General features: G+C 28.9%; 1 protein-coding gene across 7 annotated transcripts in view; it reads right to left on the bottom strand.

Moving 5' to 3' along the window:
- Nucleotides 1–16916, bottom strand: part of LOC129607919 (probable WRKY transcription factor protein 1) — a 139523-nt gene that overhangs the window by 42349 nt on the left and 80258 nt on the right. For all 7 annotated transcript variants that reach the window (XM_055519173.1, XM_055519179.1, XM_055519176.1 and 4 more), the window contains one exon: nucleotides 7731–7863. In XM_055519173.1, coding sequence (XP_055375148.1) covers nucleotides 7731–7863 — 133 coding nt within the window. The remainder of the gene's footprint in view (nucleotides 1–7730; nucleotides 7864–16916) is intronic.

Here is a 16916-nt window from a genome sequence, read left to right as displayed (position 1 = left end):
GTTTTCAATATTTTCTTTTGATTGTAATGAAAATAATGATTGACAAGGTAGTAGAATTCTATTTGCCAATTTGATGGAACACAACTGTAATAAAATGTGAGCGTAACTGAATGTGAAGCTTCATGTATGAAATCCATACATCATAAATTTTAATTTTAATTTTGGAGCGCATTTTGACTTCTAAAAAATAAATTACGCTTTAACAAAAAAGTTTATATTTTTCTTATAGAAATTAAATTTCGCCGAACACATTCTTTACTGCATTCGAAACTCTTAATATTTAACAATAACTTATACTTCATTTTGTTTACAATAAATAATATAAAAAAGTTTGGTTAAAATGGTAAAATGATATAAAAATTTTTTTTTTTTGCAAAACATTATACATTGAGTATGACCTTTTAAGTAAAATTACTCAAGTAGGTCAATAATTATTATTATTATTGTTTATTAATAAATAATTACTAATAAAAACTTATACAATTACATACATACTTTATTAATTTTTCAACAAATTTATTTGAATTCTATACAGAAATTGTAAATGAATTTTACTGGCATGTGTGCAAATACATAAATAGATATGAATTTAAACTATTTTGAATGCACGTAAACAATTGTTATATGACATACGGATGTGCATTATATGTGTGGCAAAAATTTTCAAAGATTTAAATTCTCAAAGCTTGTTTACAATATTTTGTTTTTTAATAAATTTATTTTAAATTAAGATTTTATGCAAGATATGAGAGTTGATTTATGAATTTTGACATTTTTTATTAATGACAAGACAAAAATATACGTACGTTCCGGTTTACGGCGATTTTGTGAATCATCATATACAACATATGTACATATATATGTACAAAAGTATTCATTAGGTTGATAGCTTCATAGCTTTATAATTTGATAGAATTTCAAAAAGTCTAAAGATAACAGAGAACTGCTCCTTTCAAATTAAAATTATAAGCAGTCCTCTGTTATCCTTAAGCTTTTCTTAGAAATATTTTAAAAATTTCATTTCGAAACTTTTTATTATTTAAAATAAAGTTGTGTCATAACGGTACTATGGTAAACAACACGGAATCTTTTTCATATTTTCTTTTGAAAATTTTTCACTTCTATTTTGTAGAAAAAAAATTTACACTAATTACTTTAATAACGAATTTGTGAAGAACACGCTCTTTACCACAAAATATTAGAAAATTTTCTTATAATTTATTTTAATTTTTACTTTTATTATAAACGTGTAAAGAAAATTATTTTTGGAAATTATGCAAATACTTAATTATTTTCCCCGAATTTTTGTTCTTCTTTCTTTTTCATAAATTTTCCATTCAATAAATTTTTTAGCTTTTGCAAAATTTTATTTAAAATTCATAACAACAACAAAAAAAAAACAATAATAATACAAAAAATAAAAGTGATTAAAATTAAAATTAAAGCAAAAGCACAGAAAAATGTGCAATAAGTCCACAATATTGAAGAAAAAAAATTTTTTTTTGTATTTTCTCAATCACGGCCGACGTAAACTAAGTATTCAAACAAAATAATTCAAAAATAGCTTCTCACTCTAGTAGCTTTAGATTGTAGTCACAGTAGACATAGTGCAGAGTAATAAGAAGCTTTTTTTTACGATAAACAATAAAAATTTTTTTATCGTAATATTGTATGTACATACACACATTTAAATACACATAATGTGCATATGTATGTATGTATGTATGTCTGTCATTTTTAGTGTAGTTTATAAAGAAATAAATAGTTTTTAGTACAAAAACTTTTAATTTACCCGCGCGCACGATTTCTTCGTCTGACCAAAAAAAAAAAAAAGAAAATATTTTTAAAACAGTTGGAGGACTGATTCGCTGTTTTTCCGCTTTGAATCTTATAATTTTGTTTTATATTTATTTCGAATGAGTACCTATTCTATTTTGATATGCTCTGTACTTTACTGTTTGCTTACAAAAATTACTCTGATAAAAAATTATGCATGAATAGATCGCGGTTTAATTTAAGTATTTACAATAAACAGCTACCAGACCAGTAGCCTAAAATTACTATAGATACTTATGGCTACATACATGCATAAAAAACTCACTTTTAATACAGGCGGTCATTATACTTGAATTAAATTGGAGAAAAAGAGGAAGAAAACTAATCTCGTAGTTTAATTCAATTAAATTTAATTAAATAAAATGATAGAAAATGTCAGTCGTAAAATAAAATTAAAAGAAAAATTTACTTTTTTTAAATTCAATTTGCGCTCTTTATACACGTATGATGATGGTCTATGCACCATTCACATACATGCTGTTCTTTTTGTCGACCATATGGGACGGTATTGTGATTGTATCAAAAAAATTCACATACCGTGAAATTTTGATCGTTTGTGACATCACAAATACTGTGACATCAATGACACTTTAGCTACTGTAGGAATAAGATGAATTCATTTGGAGTAGGTTTTGAAACTATTTAATAAACTTTTTTGTAAAGTAGCATCGAAGTAGTTACAGAAAAAGAGCTGATATTGAGAAATTAGGTTGCACTTTTCAAGATATGTTAAACTTTTGAGTGCATACATGTTCCACTTTTGTCCAGCAATATTTTTAAAGTGAGATCGTTTGTAAATTGTCTAATTAGCTTACTTTGAACTCTCAAGAGCGAATGCGAAAAATTTGAGAATAAAAGAAACTGTAAGTGTTTTCATTATACAGAGATATTATGTTAAAAAATAAAAAATTTAAGCTCTTTTCTTTTCAAATTTAAGGACAAGAGACAAAAGTGATACATGTGTGCACTCAACGTCCGTAAAAAATAAGTGTGCACTTAAAAGGTTAAAGTTACTAACCTTCTTGAAATGTAAAAAGGTATTTATAGAGCGAACAAACCCATCCGCCAAAGTAAATTAAGTAATATTTTGTTTTAGAAATTTCTTAATATTTAACAGAACATGCTCGTACACTTGTCTGTATAATATGAAATCGGTGATATGTTGTGCGCATCAGATCTTTTTTATATACATATATGCATACGATTGAGGCATAAGTATGGACTTTTTTTTTGGATAGAAGTAACCAATTGGTGAACATAAATTTGGACTTTTCAATTAATTATTTCCTAAATTAAATAATAATGGACAATTTACGAGTATATGGTAGTAATTTTCTTTATGTGGAATTTAAAAATAATATGTTATTGTATGAATATTGAATATGTGATGCGGGAGTAGTATATTGTACAATTGAAATATAAAGAAGAAATGGAAAAAAATTGGGTATTGTATTGTTCAGAAATTTTTAAGTATAGCCCTCTATTGTTAAAATAAAGTAAAACTGGAAACAAATTATTGATTTCAGGCAGGACAGAACACTAGCGTGTCCTCAATTATTTAAGGTGGGAGTGATTCTAATTTTGAATGCTAACTAAAAATAGGAACTTCTTTGAATAAGGGATTTTCGTATAGTCTGTATTGGTTTTTCAGTATAGTAACATGTTCTATATGGATATTATATAGGCATATTACATGTATACTACAGTAAAAAGCTAAATACTGAAAAAATTCGGTATTAACAAATATTGTTGAGATCAATTCGAAATCAAAACTTCAAGGAATGTGTTCTTAAGCATTGTTGACGTTATGAGAAACAAGTATGATAAAATAAAATTAGATGAGCATGTTTATAGACGATGAATGTGAAAGTAGGTACAACTATCATTTGGTTTTTAAAGTCACGTTCCCAATAAGGGGGAATGATGCTTCCTCAATGGGCAATATCATGATAGACTACTCTCGCGAAACGTCGACCGGAGTCCGCTCAATTTCTTAAAGTCGTACTGTGGCCACATTTTTCTAGCTTGCACATTTTTTTCTAACAACTAATCGTGAGGTTACCAACAAGTAATTTTGCCGGAAGCAAATGTTGAAGCATATTGAAGGGAAAAGGCTGCTGTATTTTGCAATAACATGAATCTAATTAGGCTGAAGCACAACTAGAATGTTGTTGAAAACTTTTACATCGTTTAGCAAAATACGTAACTGAAATACAGTGTCGTATATGAGGTGAATAATGTTCCGAATCATCTCATACGTCACCACACCCGATATAACAACAAAACTATTAGCAATTACTTTTGGTTTCATGTACACATTGGATTTTTTTTTCGAAAACAACAAGAAATTTATGATTTCGAATTTTATATTAAAATTTTTAATGTCTCAATTCTTACAACAGTATGTGGTGATGAGTCTTACGCAATGACTTAATATTTTTTTAAACAAAATTTTCAAGTACTTAAACGATAATTGACATAAAATAAACAATATGTTATATAAATAACTGTATATGTGTAAACATAATGTATTGTATAAGACACTTAAACTATTATTCAGTAATTTATGAAGTTCTTAAAAATGAACTTACAGTTTTTCTATATATCTATATGTACGTATATTAATGTATATACATACATACTTATGTATATGGAAAACATGCATGATTTTACGATCATTCAAAGACAACTGCAAAAATATCAATTAAAATCATGAATTGTACATTAAATGAATACTTCATTGCTTCTTTTATAAGCAATTGAGAAATGTATTCGAAATGTTTATAAGGTTAAGTCATCATATTTCAATTATGTTATTAGAGGGTATGTTAGAAGTAAATTTCAAAACGTATATGTAAGTATTGTTTTATAAAAAAATTTCACTTTGTACATTAATTGTCGCGTGCTAATTTTTATATTGTTGCTGCATTTTTACATAATTCAATACAATTAAAATAGTGTTTGAGCAGATCAATTAAAAATCACTGTTTCGCATAGAGAAGAAACATCAACACGATATAATTAAGTTTGATTGTACGCAAGTTACTCACCGCAAGATATGCATAGTAATAAAGGTATCAATAAGAGGGAAGACGCTGGAGGCCAAGCAGATAGCCCTTGCAGCCTTCCTAGATGTTAAGGGAGCCTTCGACAATACCTCTTTTGATTCAATAATGAGGGCGGTTGCAGGCAAGGGAATTGAGGCACCCACCTTGAGATAAATCGGGGCCATGTTGGGTTCCCGAAATATTGCCGCCAGGGTGGGAGGCGCCAAAATTAAAGTGCGGGCCATGTGTGGTTGCCCGCAGGGGGGGGGGGGGGGTCCAATCTCCCTTGCATAGCTGATCGAATGCAGGGTGCCCTGAACATAATACGGGACTGGGCGCAGGTGGAGGGCCTTGGAATTAACCCAGGAAAGACAGTCATTGTACCATTTACTAGGCGGCGGAAATTTAGTGTGCACCCGTTGCTCCTGGGGGGCACAAACATTGAGCCTTCCAAGGAAGTCAAGTATCTGGGAGTAATCCTAGACCAACGACTAAACTGGGGGCCTCATTTTGATGGAGTTATAGTTAGGGCCACCCGGGCTCTATGGGCTTCGACGAGGCTATATGGAAAAATGTGGGGCCTTAAACCTAAAGTGGTCTACTTGACCTACATTACAATTGTTCGACGTGCCAAACGACCTCGAAAGAGGCACTCCTGGGCTTGGCCCCGCTTCATATTCACCTGAAGGGGGAGGCTATGAAAGTGCAACTGCGGATAAGGCAATAGAGGGAGCCAAAGCCGGGTGATCTTAGGGGCCATCTAAGCATCATTGAGGAGATCGGTGGCCTACGTGACATGGGAATGCTCTTGGACTTTGGTCTGAGGGAGAGGAACATAGTGAGGCCATACGTTGTGGATCTAGCTGAAAGGCGGATCTGGGACGGGGTGGATCACAACTTGGCCCTCTTTTATATGGATGGATCCAAAACCAATAAAGGGGTGGGCATGGGTGTGTACGGTGAAGGCGTAAGCATATCTAGGGCCCTCGGACGCTGCCCATGGATATTTCAGGCTGAGACATATGCCATAGAGTTGTGTGCTCTGGAATGTGTGAGAAGGAGCAGGATTTTTATTATGTCGGACAGTAGGGTTGTTCTCGGGGCCTTCTTGTCTGATCCAGGCAGTTGAAAGAATGCATTGATACTCTTAGCGTCCTGGCCAGGCACAAAAAAATAACCTTGATGTGGGTGCCGGGACACTACGGAGTGAACGGGAATGAGAGAGCTGATGGTCTTGTCGGATAGGGAGCGGCGGCTCCCTTCATTGGACCGAGTCATGCTTTGGGGTGCCCAAGACAACGGTCTTGCGTGCCCTCAGTGAATGGTGAGGAGCGGGCCAGAGTTGAACATTGGGACAGCTGCCTGGGCCTGTCGCACTTTAAGAAATTTGCTCGTCCCCTGGGACTGGGGGGGGGCAGGGTCTGACCTTGCTGAGTCATCCAAATTTGAGAACATTAGTGGGGGTTCTCACTGAACACAGCCTCTCGAGGGTTCACCTGAAAAGGATTGGCAGGGTGGCGGATGAGGTCTGCCGTTTATGCGTGGAGGAGAACGAAACCATGGAGTACTTACTGTGTGAGTGCGAGGCGGTTGCTCGCCTGCGGTTGAGATGCTTCGGGGGGGGGGCTTTGTGACCCCGGGGAGGATCTCGCAGGTAGATGTGGCTGCCATACTGCGGTTTGTCAGGGGCCTAGAAATAGAGCTAATGTAGGGGGGATGGGAATTACAAAAGATCCTATGAGTCGACGTGAGTGGGGCCTAAGGGCTTCGGGCCCCGTGGAGAAAAAAAAAAAAGGTGTCACGCTTTGCCAGTTATAGCACTTGGACAGGATCACTCCATATAAAAAGAACAGAATTAAATGGTATATTTAGGGAACTTCAGTAATTAAAATTTATTTTACAAAATGACATAGTATTATGCGGGTTATCAGATTGAATAATGTTAAGCAAATAATAACAAACAGTTTTCTAACGTAACATATTCATATTGTGAGAAATTTTGTAAAACTGACGTTCAACTATATTAAACTATTTGCAGTTTAAATATTTTAAATCTTATCTTTAACTATATCTAAATAAAAGTTTGATATTCATGTGCCACTCTTACCTTTGTTTTGTAATTAAAGAAAAAATTATTTATGAAGAAAGCAAGTTAAATGGTTTACTTTTAATTTCCCTTATATTGTAAATAAAAATGTAAAAAACTATTCTAAATAAAGAAATTTTTAATTTTTGTAGAATTTTTGCATTTAAAGATTCGGACTAAGTCTTATAAATTTCAAAATATATACATATTTGATATTATAATAAATTATTTAAGATTTTAATTATATAAAATAGTACGAATTTATCATAGCAGGGCCTCAGTCCCCGACAGAATTCGATACTTAAACTTGTGCCTAAAGTGAATTTAGTAGTTCTTGTCATGATTGAATTGAAAGTGCGAGGTAATTGTTTGATGTTACTTAAGAATAAAATCAATGTCCAATAGCTCTCTATACAACTTTTAATTTTTTATGAATTTGATTAATTTGACTATATATGAAAATTATTAAAGCATATATGAAAATTATTTTATGAAATTAGTACTCGTAATAGTTTATGTTATTTTTAAATTTTTTAATATTTAATTATGATTATGACTAATACTTAATGGTTATAATTACAGAATTAGAATTTCTGTGTTGAAATAAAGAGAATGTTTAAATTTATGCTGTGTTACCCATTACGAATTAATTTTTGAACACCTGTGGATGGTACTCCTCAATTATGGGTTAACACATAATATGTCGAACTTTATCAATTCTCTTTGAAATTAAAAAAATCAAGCATAATTCAAATACTTACTTTAATTTTTCCAATGTTTGTTTCTGTTTAGATGTTAATTCCTTCCTTTCAAAATCAGTAGGTGGTGCAAAAGGTGGTGGAGGTGGTGGTGGTATACCACTAGATGGTGGTGGTGGTGGAGGTGGAGGTGGTACTAAAATACAATATAAAATTTAATATTAGCAATAAAATATCAAAAAAAAATTAAAAAAATTTTTTTTTAAGTTAGAAATTTTTGTATAAAAACAAAAGTAATTAATATGCTAATTATGAATAAAGTTTCAAACTACATACAAGAAACGGAAAAATTTCTAGATCTACATACATATATACATTTAAAATAAAATAAATATATTTTATCAAAAATATGAAAGTATTAATTATTAAGTATCACACAACACAACATTATTAAAAACAAAAATAAATAAAAAATTTTTTTCTTAAAAAAAAATTAACTTGGAAAAACTTTTCTTCCTTTATAATATTTTCAATTATAAAAATCATTAATTTTTTTTTTTTAGTAAAAAATATTTTTAAAAATATAAAATAAACACTATTTTAATAAATTTTCAGGAAATTAAATTACAATTGGGGCCAAAAACTTATTACAAAATTAACAGGAATTTTGTTTTATAAATAATTTTTTTTCGTAGAAATTTTAAAACAATAAAGTGTTTAATTAATTAAATTTTGATTTAATAATTAAATTAAAATTTTGTGCTATCAGTAAAATATATCGGTTCTAGAAATAGACAGATAGCTCGCCATATTGCTTATATTTCTTATTGTATTTATACTTAAGGCGTTGTCCCATTCACCCAATAAAAATAATAGTTAAACAAACTTTTCGGCGGATCGATAAATCTGTGCTGGTGTTGTGCGCACTACAGATTTGCTATTGAGCTATCAAAAATTACTGTCACTCAAAATCGCTTCTGAGAGAAAAACTCCACTGGAAGTATTTTTATTCCTGCATGTCATTTGTCAGTTTAGCCAGTTTTAAGAACCTGTCTTCAATAAAATTCTCGTTTTTTTAATTATAGATAATTATTATATATTAAGATTTTTTGATTATAGATAATTATTTATGGTAGCTGTGTCGGGAAAGCACCTACATGCCCTAAATGGGTTGAGTCAGAGAGCTCTTAATGTTGTCTCTGGCTGGGCCGCTTGCGGCGGGTTGGAAGGGAATCTTTGTAAGACGGTACCTGCCATATTCAGCAGGAAGTACAAAATACCGAGTTTGGTTCCGCCAAAACTTAATGGAACGGGGCTCTCCTTCTCCTTTAAGACAGCCATTGGAAAGAGGTGGGGCACCGAACCAGGCATGGTTCACTGGCTCTACATCGCAGTAGTGAGATCTGTGCTAATGTACGGTGTTCTAGCGTGGTGGCCTGCGCTGGGCAGGTCTATCGACATGGGACTGGCAAGCAAGGTCCAGATTGTGGTATTGCTGTACATTGAGTGAGCCTTGTGTTCAACTCCTACATAGGCCCACGAGGTACTTTTCATATTCTTCCAGTTTACATTCTTGGGAAGCAAATTGCAGCAGGATCGGCTGTGCGCCTAAGGCCTGCATCACATTAGTTCGGCGACCCTGTGGGTCACGCTGACATAATGGAAACCGGTGGGGATGTGGCGCAGAGGATTGACTATGTCTCTCCCGTGTTCGTTCGCGAGGAGTTTTAGCAAACGGCAAACCTGGGGGAGCGAAGGCAAAATTTGGGCTGGTTCAATTTACATCTACACGGATGGATCCAAGCTGAACGAGAGGGTCGTGGGGAGTCTTCTCCATAGAACTTGGGGTTGAGATCTCCTTTCGTCACTCGCGAGGCATGGAGAGAGGTATCGGTCTGTGTGCACGCGTGTGTCACAAGTTCGGCTGAACCGATTTTCATGAATTCAAAATGAATTCTTTGTAACTCTATATTATCCTCATACTTCTACTCGTATTAACTTAATTTATATACTAACTTTCTCAAACAGAAGAAAAAATTTACTGTATAACAAAATAAAGTAACACGTGCATAATAATATCAGTGTAATAGAGAGGATGACGATAAAGTTAATGCGTGTAAACTTATAAAATATACCTACACGAAAAATGAGGAATGAAAAAATTAATTATGTACAGAGAGTGTCAAAACTCAAATAAAAAGTTTTGCGTTTTATACGCACATTATCTTTAGAAGTAACAAAAATATTTTAATGATAATAATAAGTTTTATAAGTTAAATAAACTTTATTGATTTCGTTACGAAAAAATCGTTTTATCGTTTATTTTTGGAAAAAAATTTTTCTTTTTCACATTTCTTCCTCTCTTTGTTACTTTTACATGTACTTTTAACTTTTATATTTTATTTTCTGATGAAAAAAAAATATTCAATAAACTTTTTATTCATTAAAAAGTAAATTTTGTGATTTGTTTGGATTTTATACAAAAAATACAAGGTGGTAGGCTTAATCTTGAGTTTTATTTTTCTTTTTCACATTTTCTTACTTTTATGAAATATTAAGAATTTTATCAAAAGAATTTTTTTTTAATTTATTTTTTTTTTGTTTTATTTTTTATTTGGCAGGATGCGTACATTATATGCCAATAATTTGTTATATTTTAAATATTTTATTAAGTAAATGAATAAATAAATTAGAAGACTAAGATCAAAAATAAATTAAAAATTGTATACATTGCTATGACGTCATGTGATTCTCAAACTACTGTCACGATATTGATCACTGTCATGATTATTATTTATTAATTGTCATATTCAGGTTGTAACTTATTGAAACTAATGAAAACTGAATTTGTATTTTTTAAGTTTGTTATTCAATTTTTATTAATTTATTTTAAAAAATTGTTTAACACTACTAATAAACATTATCAAAATTATAACAGTAAAATATTTCAAAAATTATTGGATTACAATCTATGAGCTGCCTGTGAACGCGTATACATATCTTAATTTTAATTGTACTGATTTTGATAAAAATTTATTATATTTCAAATATATTACAAATATATTCAAGTTTGAGTTCTGCAAGCTACCGGAACTAAATGGCGAACTTTTCAGAATATTTGGATGGTACAAAATTAACACACCTAGCTCTAAGTTCAGCACTTTTTCTAAACTGGATTGAAAGGAGACAGTGCCCAAATAGAAGAATATACACCTTGCGGTCGGATATGTGCTGACTATACATCAGATTTTTTATAATCAAAGTTTCTCCCACTCGAATATTGACATAAGGACTCTATATTGATTATTACTTGATATAATTGCTTTAGTTAACTTTCTGTCTTAAAATTAATAATAATATTTAAATTTATGGTTGATAATTTTAAATTAAGTTAAAATGTAAGAATATTTTAATATGCAGCCTATTTAAAAATAATTATTTTTAAATATTTTGTAAAGACAATTTTTTTATTGACATCGGTAATTTGCTTATGAAATTTGTTTTTAACCCAAATTTTTAAATAATAATACAAACAAAATTAAAAAGTGAACAATTAAATTTCCAGACTTTATACAAATTTATTTGGGCAACTTACTGTACTCAAATAAAAAATATTTGAAAACAATTTAATAATCTTAATAGCATGTTAATTGGTATACATGTGTGGCTTAAAACATAGACGGTTTGGGTGGGTGCTTATAATTAATTCATAAATTAATTTTTATACGTATGCGTGTGTTTTAAATATTGCACACAAAGTAATCGTCTCGCATAAAGTATAAAATGTTTAATGAACCAATGGACCAGTTATTATATTTTATGGTTCAGTTATTGTTTTGAAAATGTGATAATTATATTATGTTTAATTAATAGGATTAAAATTTGTTTTTGTATAAATTTCTAATTAAATATTATTATAATTTAAAGATATAAAAAAAAACAAATTGGTATTATTTTATTATGTGCTTTAATTGTTATTGTTTTTGTTAAAATTTAAAAATTAATAATTAAGAATTCGGAGAATTCTGTTATTTTTATTTACATATATGTTTTTTTGTACTCAAATATGATTTATCCTATAATTATAATTTATTGGAAAATTTGTTTCCATTTAATCTTAAAATTTTAAGTATTAAATAAGTCTAATAGCAAAATAAAAATTTTAAAATTTTTTAAATTTAAAATGGGGTAGCAGTGCACCGTGACCGTGAGGATGTATTGTGTCCCAATATGGTGTGTGACAAGTCCTTATAACTTTCCCTCGAGGAAATTTTGGCAATTATCGCATTTTAATTTTAATAATATATATGAAATGTCCTGAGATCTATATAAATACAATTATGAAATTCAAAAAATAGTTTTATTAGTAGATGCTACTTTGGCGTTTAACAAAGTTGTTACTAGACTTATATATTACATTGTCGTTAGGCAGCCTTTACACATCAAAAATTTTTCACAGATTATTCACTCAGTGTATTCCATATCCAATAGCGCAATAATTATTGCACCGGTATTTTAGCCAAATTGTTTCTGGGTTCGAACCCATATTGTTTCCTATAAAAATTATTTTGAGTACTTATAACAGCTTATTTGAGGTTATGGTTTTTAAATAATTTACAAATATTTTTATTTTTTAGAGCAAATTTAATTTACAAGTGGCCGAATAATTTCTTAGAAATGTTCAAGTAAACATTCCACAACTTAACAACAAACTAAAGAACTGAAATCAGATTGAAACGATTTTAATTCAATTTTGTGAGTACAAATAGTGAGTACAAATAGTCACGTATCTACAAATTGATGGCAACACGGTTGTCTATAAGTGGCACTTAAAATTGAAAAGCATTTTCGCTAAATTTAATTTATAATTGATAAATAACTAAAATATCAAAAATATTTTTCAAAAATATGAAATTATTATTGATATAGAAAAATGTTTTATTGCCGAAACTAACAAACAATAAAAAATAATTTAAAATTGCATTTATGCGATAAAATAACTTATTTTCGAAAATTGCAACATTGAAAACGTGGCAAGCGTTTTCATTTTACTTAATACTCTTCTTAATTTAGTAAAATGTTGAACATTTTTTTTTTGTTTTTATGAATTTCATATAAACTGCATTTTGCATATGCAAAATGGTTTAGAAATTTTATTTAAAAAAAATTATAGTTTTTATTTTTAATTTATTACTTGAATGCATTCATTGTGCTACACACTAAATATTGCACTAAAATTATTTGCCAAAAATAATAAATGAAATTTTGAATCATAAAAAATTTTTTTTATTTTGTATTTTTAATTCTATTAGAGTAGAAAGCGTATAAAAATTTTTCTGTTAGGAAAAATTAAAAGAAGAGGAGTTTTTTGTTGAAAATTTTATTCATAAAACAATAAGTTGGGGTGTTCTAAAATATATATTGTATTCCTCCCATATTTGAATGAGAATGCAATCTATTGTCTATGTATAAATGCTTAGATTTTAAATTATTTGCATATTTATATATGCCACATACATACATACATAGGTTCGTATTTCAAAATACGAGTAGTGTGCAGTTTGGAATATTTATAACATATTTTGCTTTATAAATATTTATAAAAGAAAAAAAATCAGACGATTTAAGAATAAATTATTAAAGATATAAAATTATTTTGCAAGAATTGCACAATTGATATGTCATATATGATAAGTGAAATTAAAATTTAATTAATTGAACTTTTATGTTACTCATACATATATATGTATGTAATGTACGTTTGGAATATGCAAAAATTTTCATATATAAATAATAAACAATTTATTATTTATTTTATATGATCTATTAAAATTTGAGAAAAGGTGTCATATTACAATCATTATTAATTTATAAAATAAATATTGTAAATATGACAGTGGCGTGCCAATAACAGCATAAGTTCTTTAAGTTTATTGTAAAATGTAATGCGACATTCTATAATACAGTATTTAACGTGCATATACATATATAAATCATAATCACATTACTGAAGAAATAAGTATAGCTCAACAGCTATAACAATTTATATTTTGATACTACCTGAAGCAAATTTCCTATATAAAAGTTTGAAGTGAATTAAATTTAAAACAATATTGTAGTGTGTGTATATATGTATTATTATATATATATAAGAAATTAAAAGCGGACACCACCAGTTTCACTTAATAAAATGGGTTCCACAAGTATGTTTTGAGTTATACCGACTTTTGAGCGTACTAGTCTGTATTCTGATTCTCTGCAGATCTGTCTCTGCAGATACCGCCTGTTCACATTAAATATGTGAAAATATTATTCAATTCACTGTGTTAGTTCAGGCAGCAACATAACCACAGATTATATTGCTGCGACATATAAATAATTATTGTGGCTGCAACATGCGATGACAATTGAATGACAAATAGATTCATTTTTTCTTTCAAATTAAACTGTTATTGTGTTATAATTTTAAAAGAAAAATAAAAACGAATATGAAGCTAACGAATATATTTTTAAAAACCTTTTGTAAATATGTGCTTAAAAATCAGAAAATATTTTACAAATTGAATTTTCTAGAAATTTTACGGCACTGATTAGAATTAAATATTTTTGGATTACTATGTATGTATTAAAATATGAATGGATATATAAAGGTATACATGTACATTTTGCATTGTATAGCATAAATTATAATATAATGTTCGAACATAATTCATAGCAGTATTCATTGTAAGTATGTGTGTACTTAAGTGCAATTTTTATTTTAGTATAAGCATTACGAATCATACATACATATGTTAAACCCATATTCGTGTAAAATCTAATTTACATCAGCTTTAGGTGCATGTTTATACATAAATAATTCAACATATTTATTTGCATATCATATACATACATACATTATTATGTATATGGATAAAGCTTTGTTCTTCATCATAATATAATTGAATTGTAAACATTTAATTAAGTAACACTATGTGTTGTTAAAGTTTTAACACCCTTACAATATTATTACTCTTACTTCATTTCAATCATTGTAAATTTATACATTTTAGAGAATTAAGAGAAACAAAAAGAAGAGAACGTTAAGCTCTGATACATGACACGTCGTATAAATTATTCAAAATATTTGTATTTTATTGTTAACTGTGTATAAGAATTTATTTAAGGAATTAATATTTTTGAATTGAAAGGTGTAAATATAACAGAGGAAGTAATAATATACACAATTATATAACGCAGGTACTATAATATAAGAGTTCATTCGAGTTAAGGCTATAATATGAGTGTGTGCTCATATGAGTGTTGTTCAATACAATTATTGTGTATTATGAATTTTATGAAAATACTATTGACCCTTCTCCTCCTCTCTCTCTCTTTCTTTATAATAATTGTTGAGTAATACCAAAAGTGTTATAATAAATTCTTCATGTTATGTTTGAATTAATGACAAATAAATGTCAGGTGTTCATTTCTATATATAGCAAATAAAATATATACATACATACAAATAAGTTTTAATTTTTAAATTCATTTTAATTCAATAAAATATAAATATTGTATACACAATAATATTTTATTATAGATTTTTAATTAAAATTTTAATAAAATTGTTAAGATTTTAAGTATACGTATATATATTTGACATAGAAAATTTAATAAGATTATATTTTAAATTAATAATAATATTCATGTATGTATATATGCATGTATATCAAGATATAAAAGTCGACAATTTATTTATTAGGATTTTTTTTATAGAGATTTTGTTACTACACTTATGTATGCTTCAAATTTTCTTCTGAATATTAATATTTGTGTCCAATTCATTGATAACTTGTTGATTCAGGAAATTATTCGTTTAGAATTTTTAATATTTAACTTTATATATAAATGATGTTATACTTTAGCTTTCATTTGTCCAGTTAAGAGTGTTAATATAAACAAGACACAAAAATATGATATGATAAGAATGTTCTACTCGTATACTATATCCTAGTATGACATATTTAAATTGATGTCAGAAAAAGTATACGTTATATAAAGTCCTAAGAATTTGCAATTTTAATAAATCAAAATAACAAATTTCAATGTTAAAATCCAGTTGTATGCCCTGTTCACTGTATAAAAAGGCAGATATTGTTTTTTTTACCAAATTGTACATATAAAAGTTTTCAAAGGAAGAAACCGTCCAGTTCCACGTAGTAATCAGAGATCTGAGCTCACATTCTCTTGAACTTTTTTTTTTGTTTTTTTCATTCAAAAATCGAGGCTCTTAGGCCGTTCGCACTTCGACTCATAGGATCTTTTGTGATTCCCATCCCCACTTACTAGTCTCCACAAAAATGTCAGAAAGCCCCCTCCAAAACATCTCATCAGCTCATAGGTGTGCAACCGCCTCGTATTTACACAATAAGTGCTCTGCCGTTTCGTCCCCTTTTTTGAAACTTATTTTCATAAAAATTCATATGTATATATGTAAGTATAATTACAACAGTAGTTTCAGTTTAAGTAAGAGTATTATTAATGTAGTAAGTTTTGGCAAATAAAGACTGTAAGGTCTTTACTTAAAGACCCCTATTAAATATGCAATTTAATGACTCTCTTTTCTTATTTTAGAAAATTTATGCATGAAAAATACAAAAATCTTGCAAGTAAACTATAAAACTATCGACTCTTCAATATAGTTCGACGAACTTTATTATAAATTTTTTTTCTGTCTATCATTATTCTTTTTTTTTTTAATTTTCCACATATGCATAAAATATTTTTATTAAAAAAACCATGTTAACCGCTCATTAGATTGATTTAAAGCTATACTGCAATATGCTAGTGCACGTATGTATAAAAAATATTATACTATATAGTACATATACAACTATATATTAACTTTAATTTAATTTAATGAATAAAAATTGTAAAATGTATAAAATTATATTATATAAATAAAAAATTACATTAATTATTCTGTATTTAATTGATGTGGGTTGTAAATACGCATAGCATTTGTAAAAAGAAAAAACTGAAAAGGATTTAATTAAACATATGTGATTCATCCTTTTGTGTAATTTTACTTATGTACATAGGTGAACTTTCTTTAAAATAATTTACTGTTTTAAAATGTGCAATGCCTTTTTGAATTTGGTCAAAAACTAAAACGTTCTTTAAGTGAAGATTCTCGGCTTGCAAACACGGTTGGATCTTTATAAAATTTAGTTTAATATTCAATGCTGTAAACTATAAATTATTACT

Source organism: Condylostylus longicornis, unplaced genomic scaffold (assembly GCF_029603195.1).
Source record: "Condylostylus longicornis isolate FDR11 unplaced genomic scaffold, ASM2960319v2 ptg000030l, whole genome shotgun sequence".
In the NCBI taxonomy this organism is placed as follows: domain Eukaryota; kingdom Metazoa; phylum Arthropoda; class Insecta; order Diptera; family Dolichopodidae; genus Condylostylus; species Condylostylus longicornis.
This window is presented reverse-complemented; position numbering and strand designations above follow the sequence as displayed.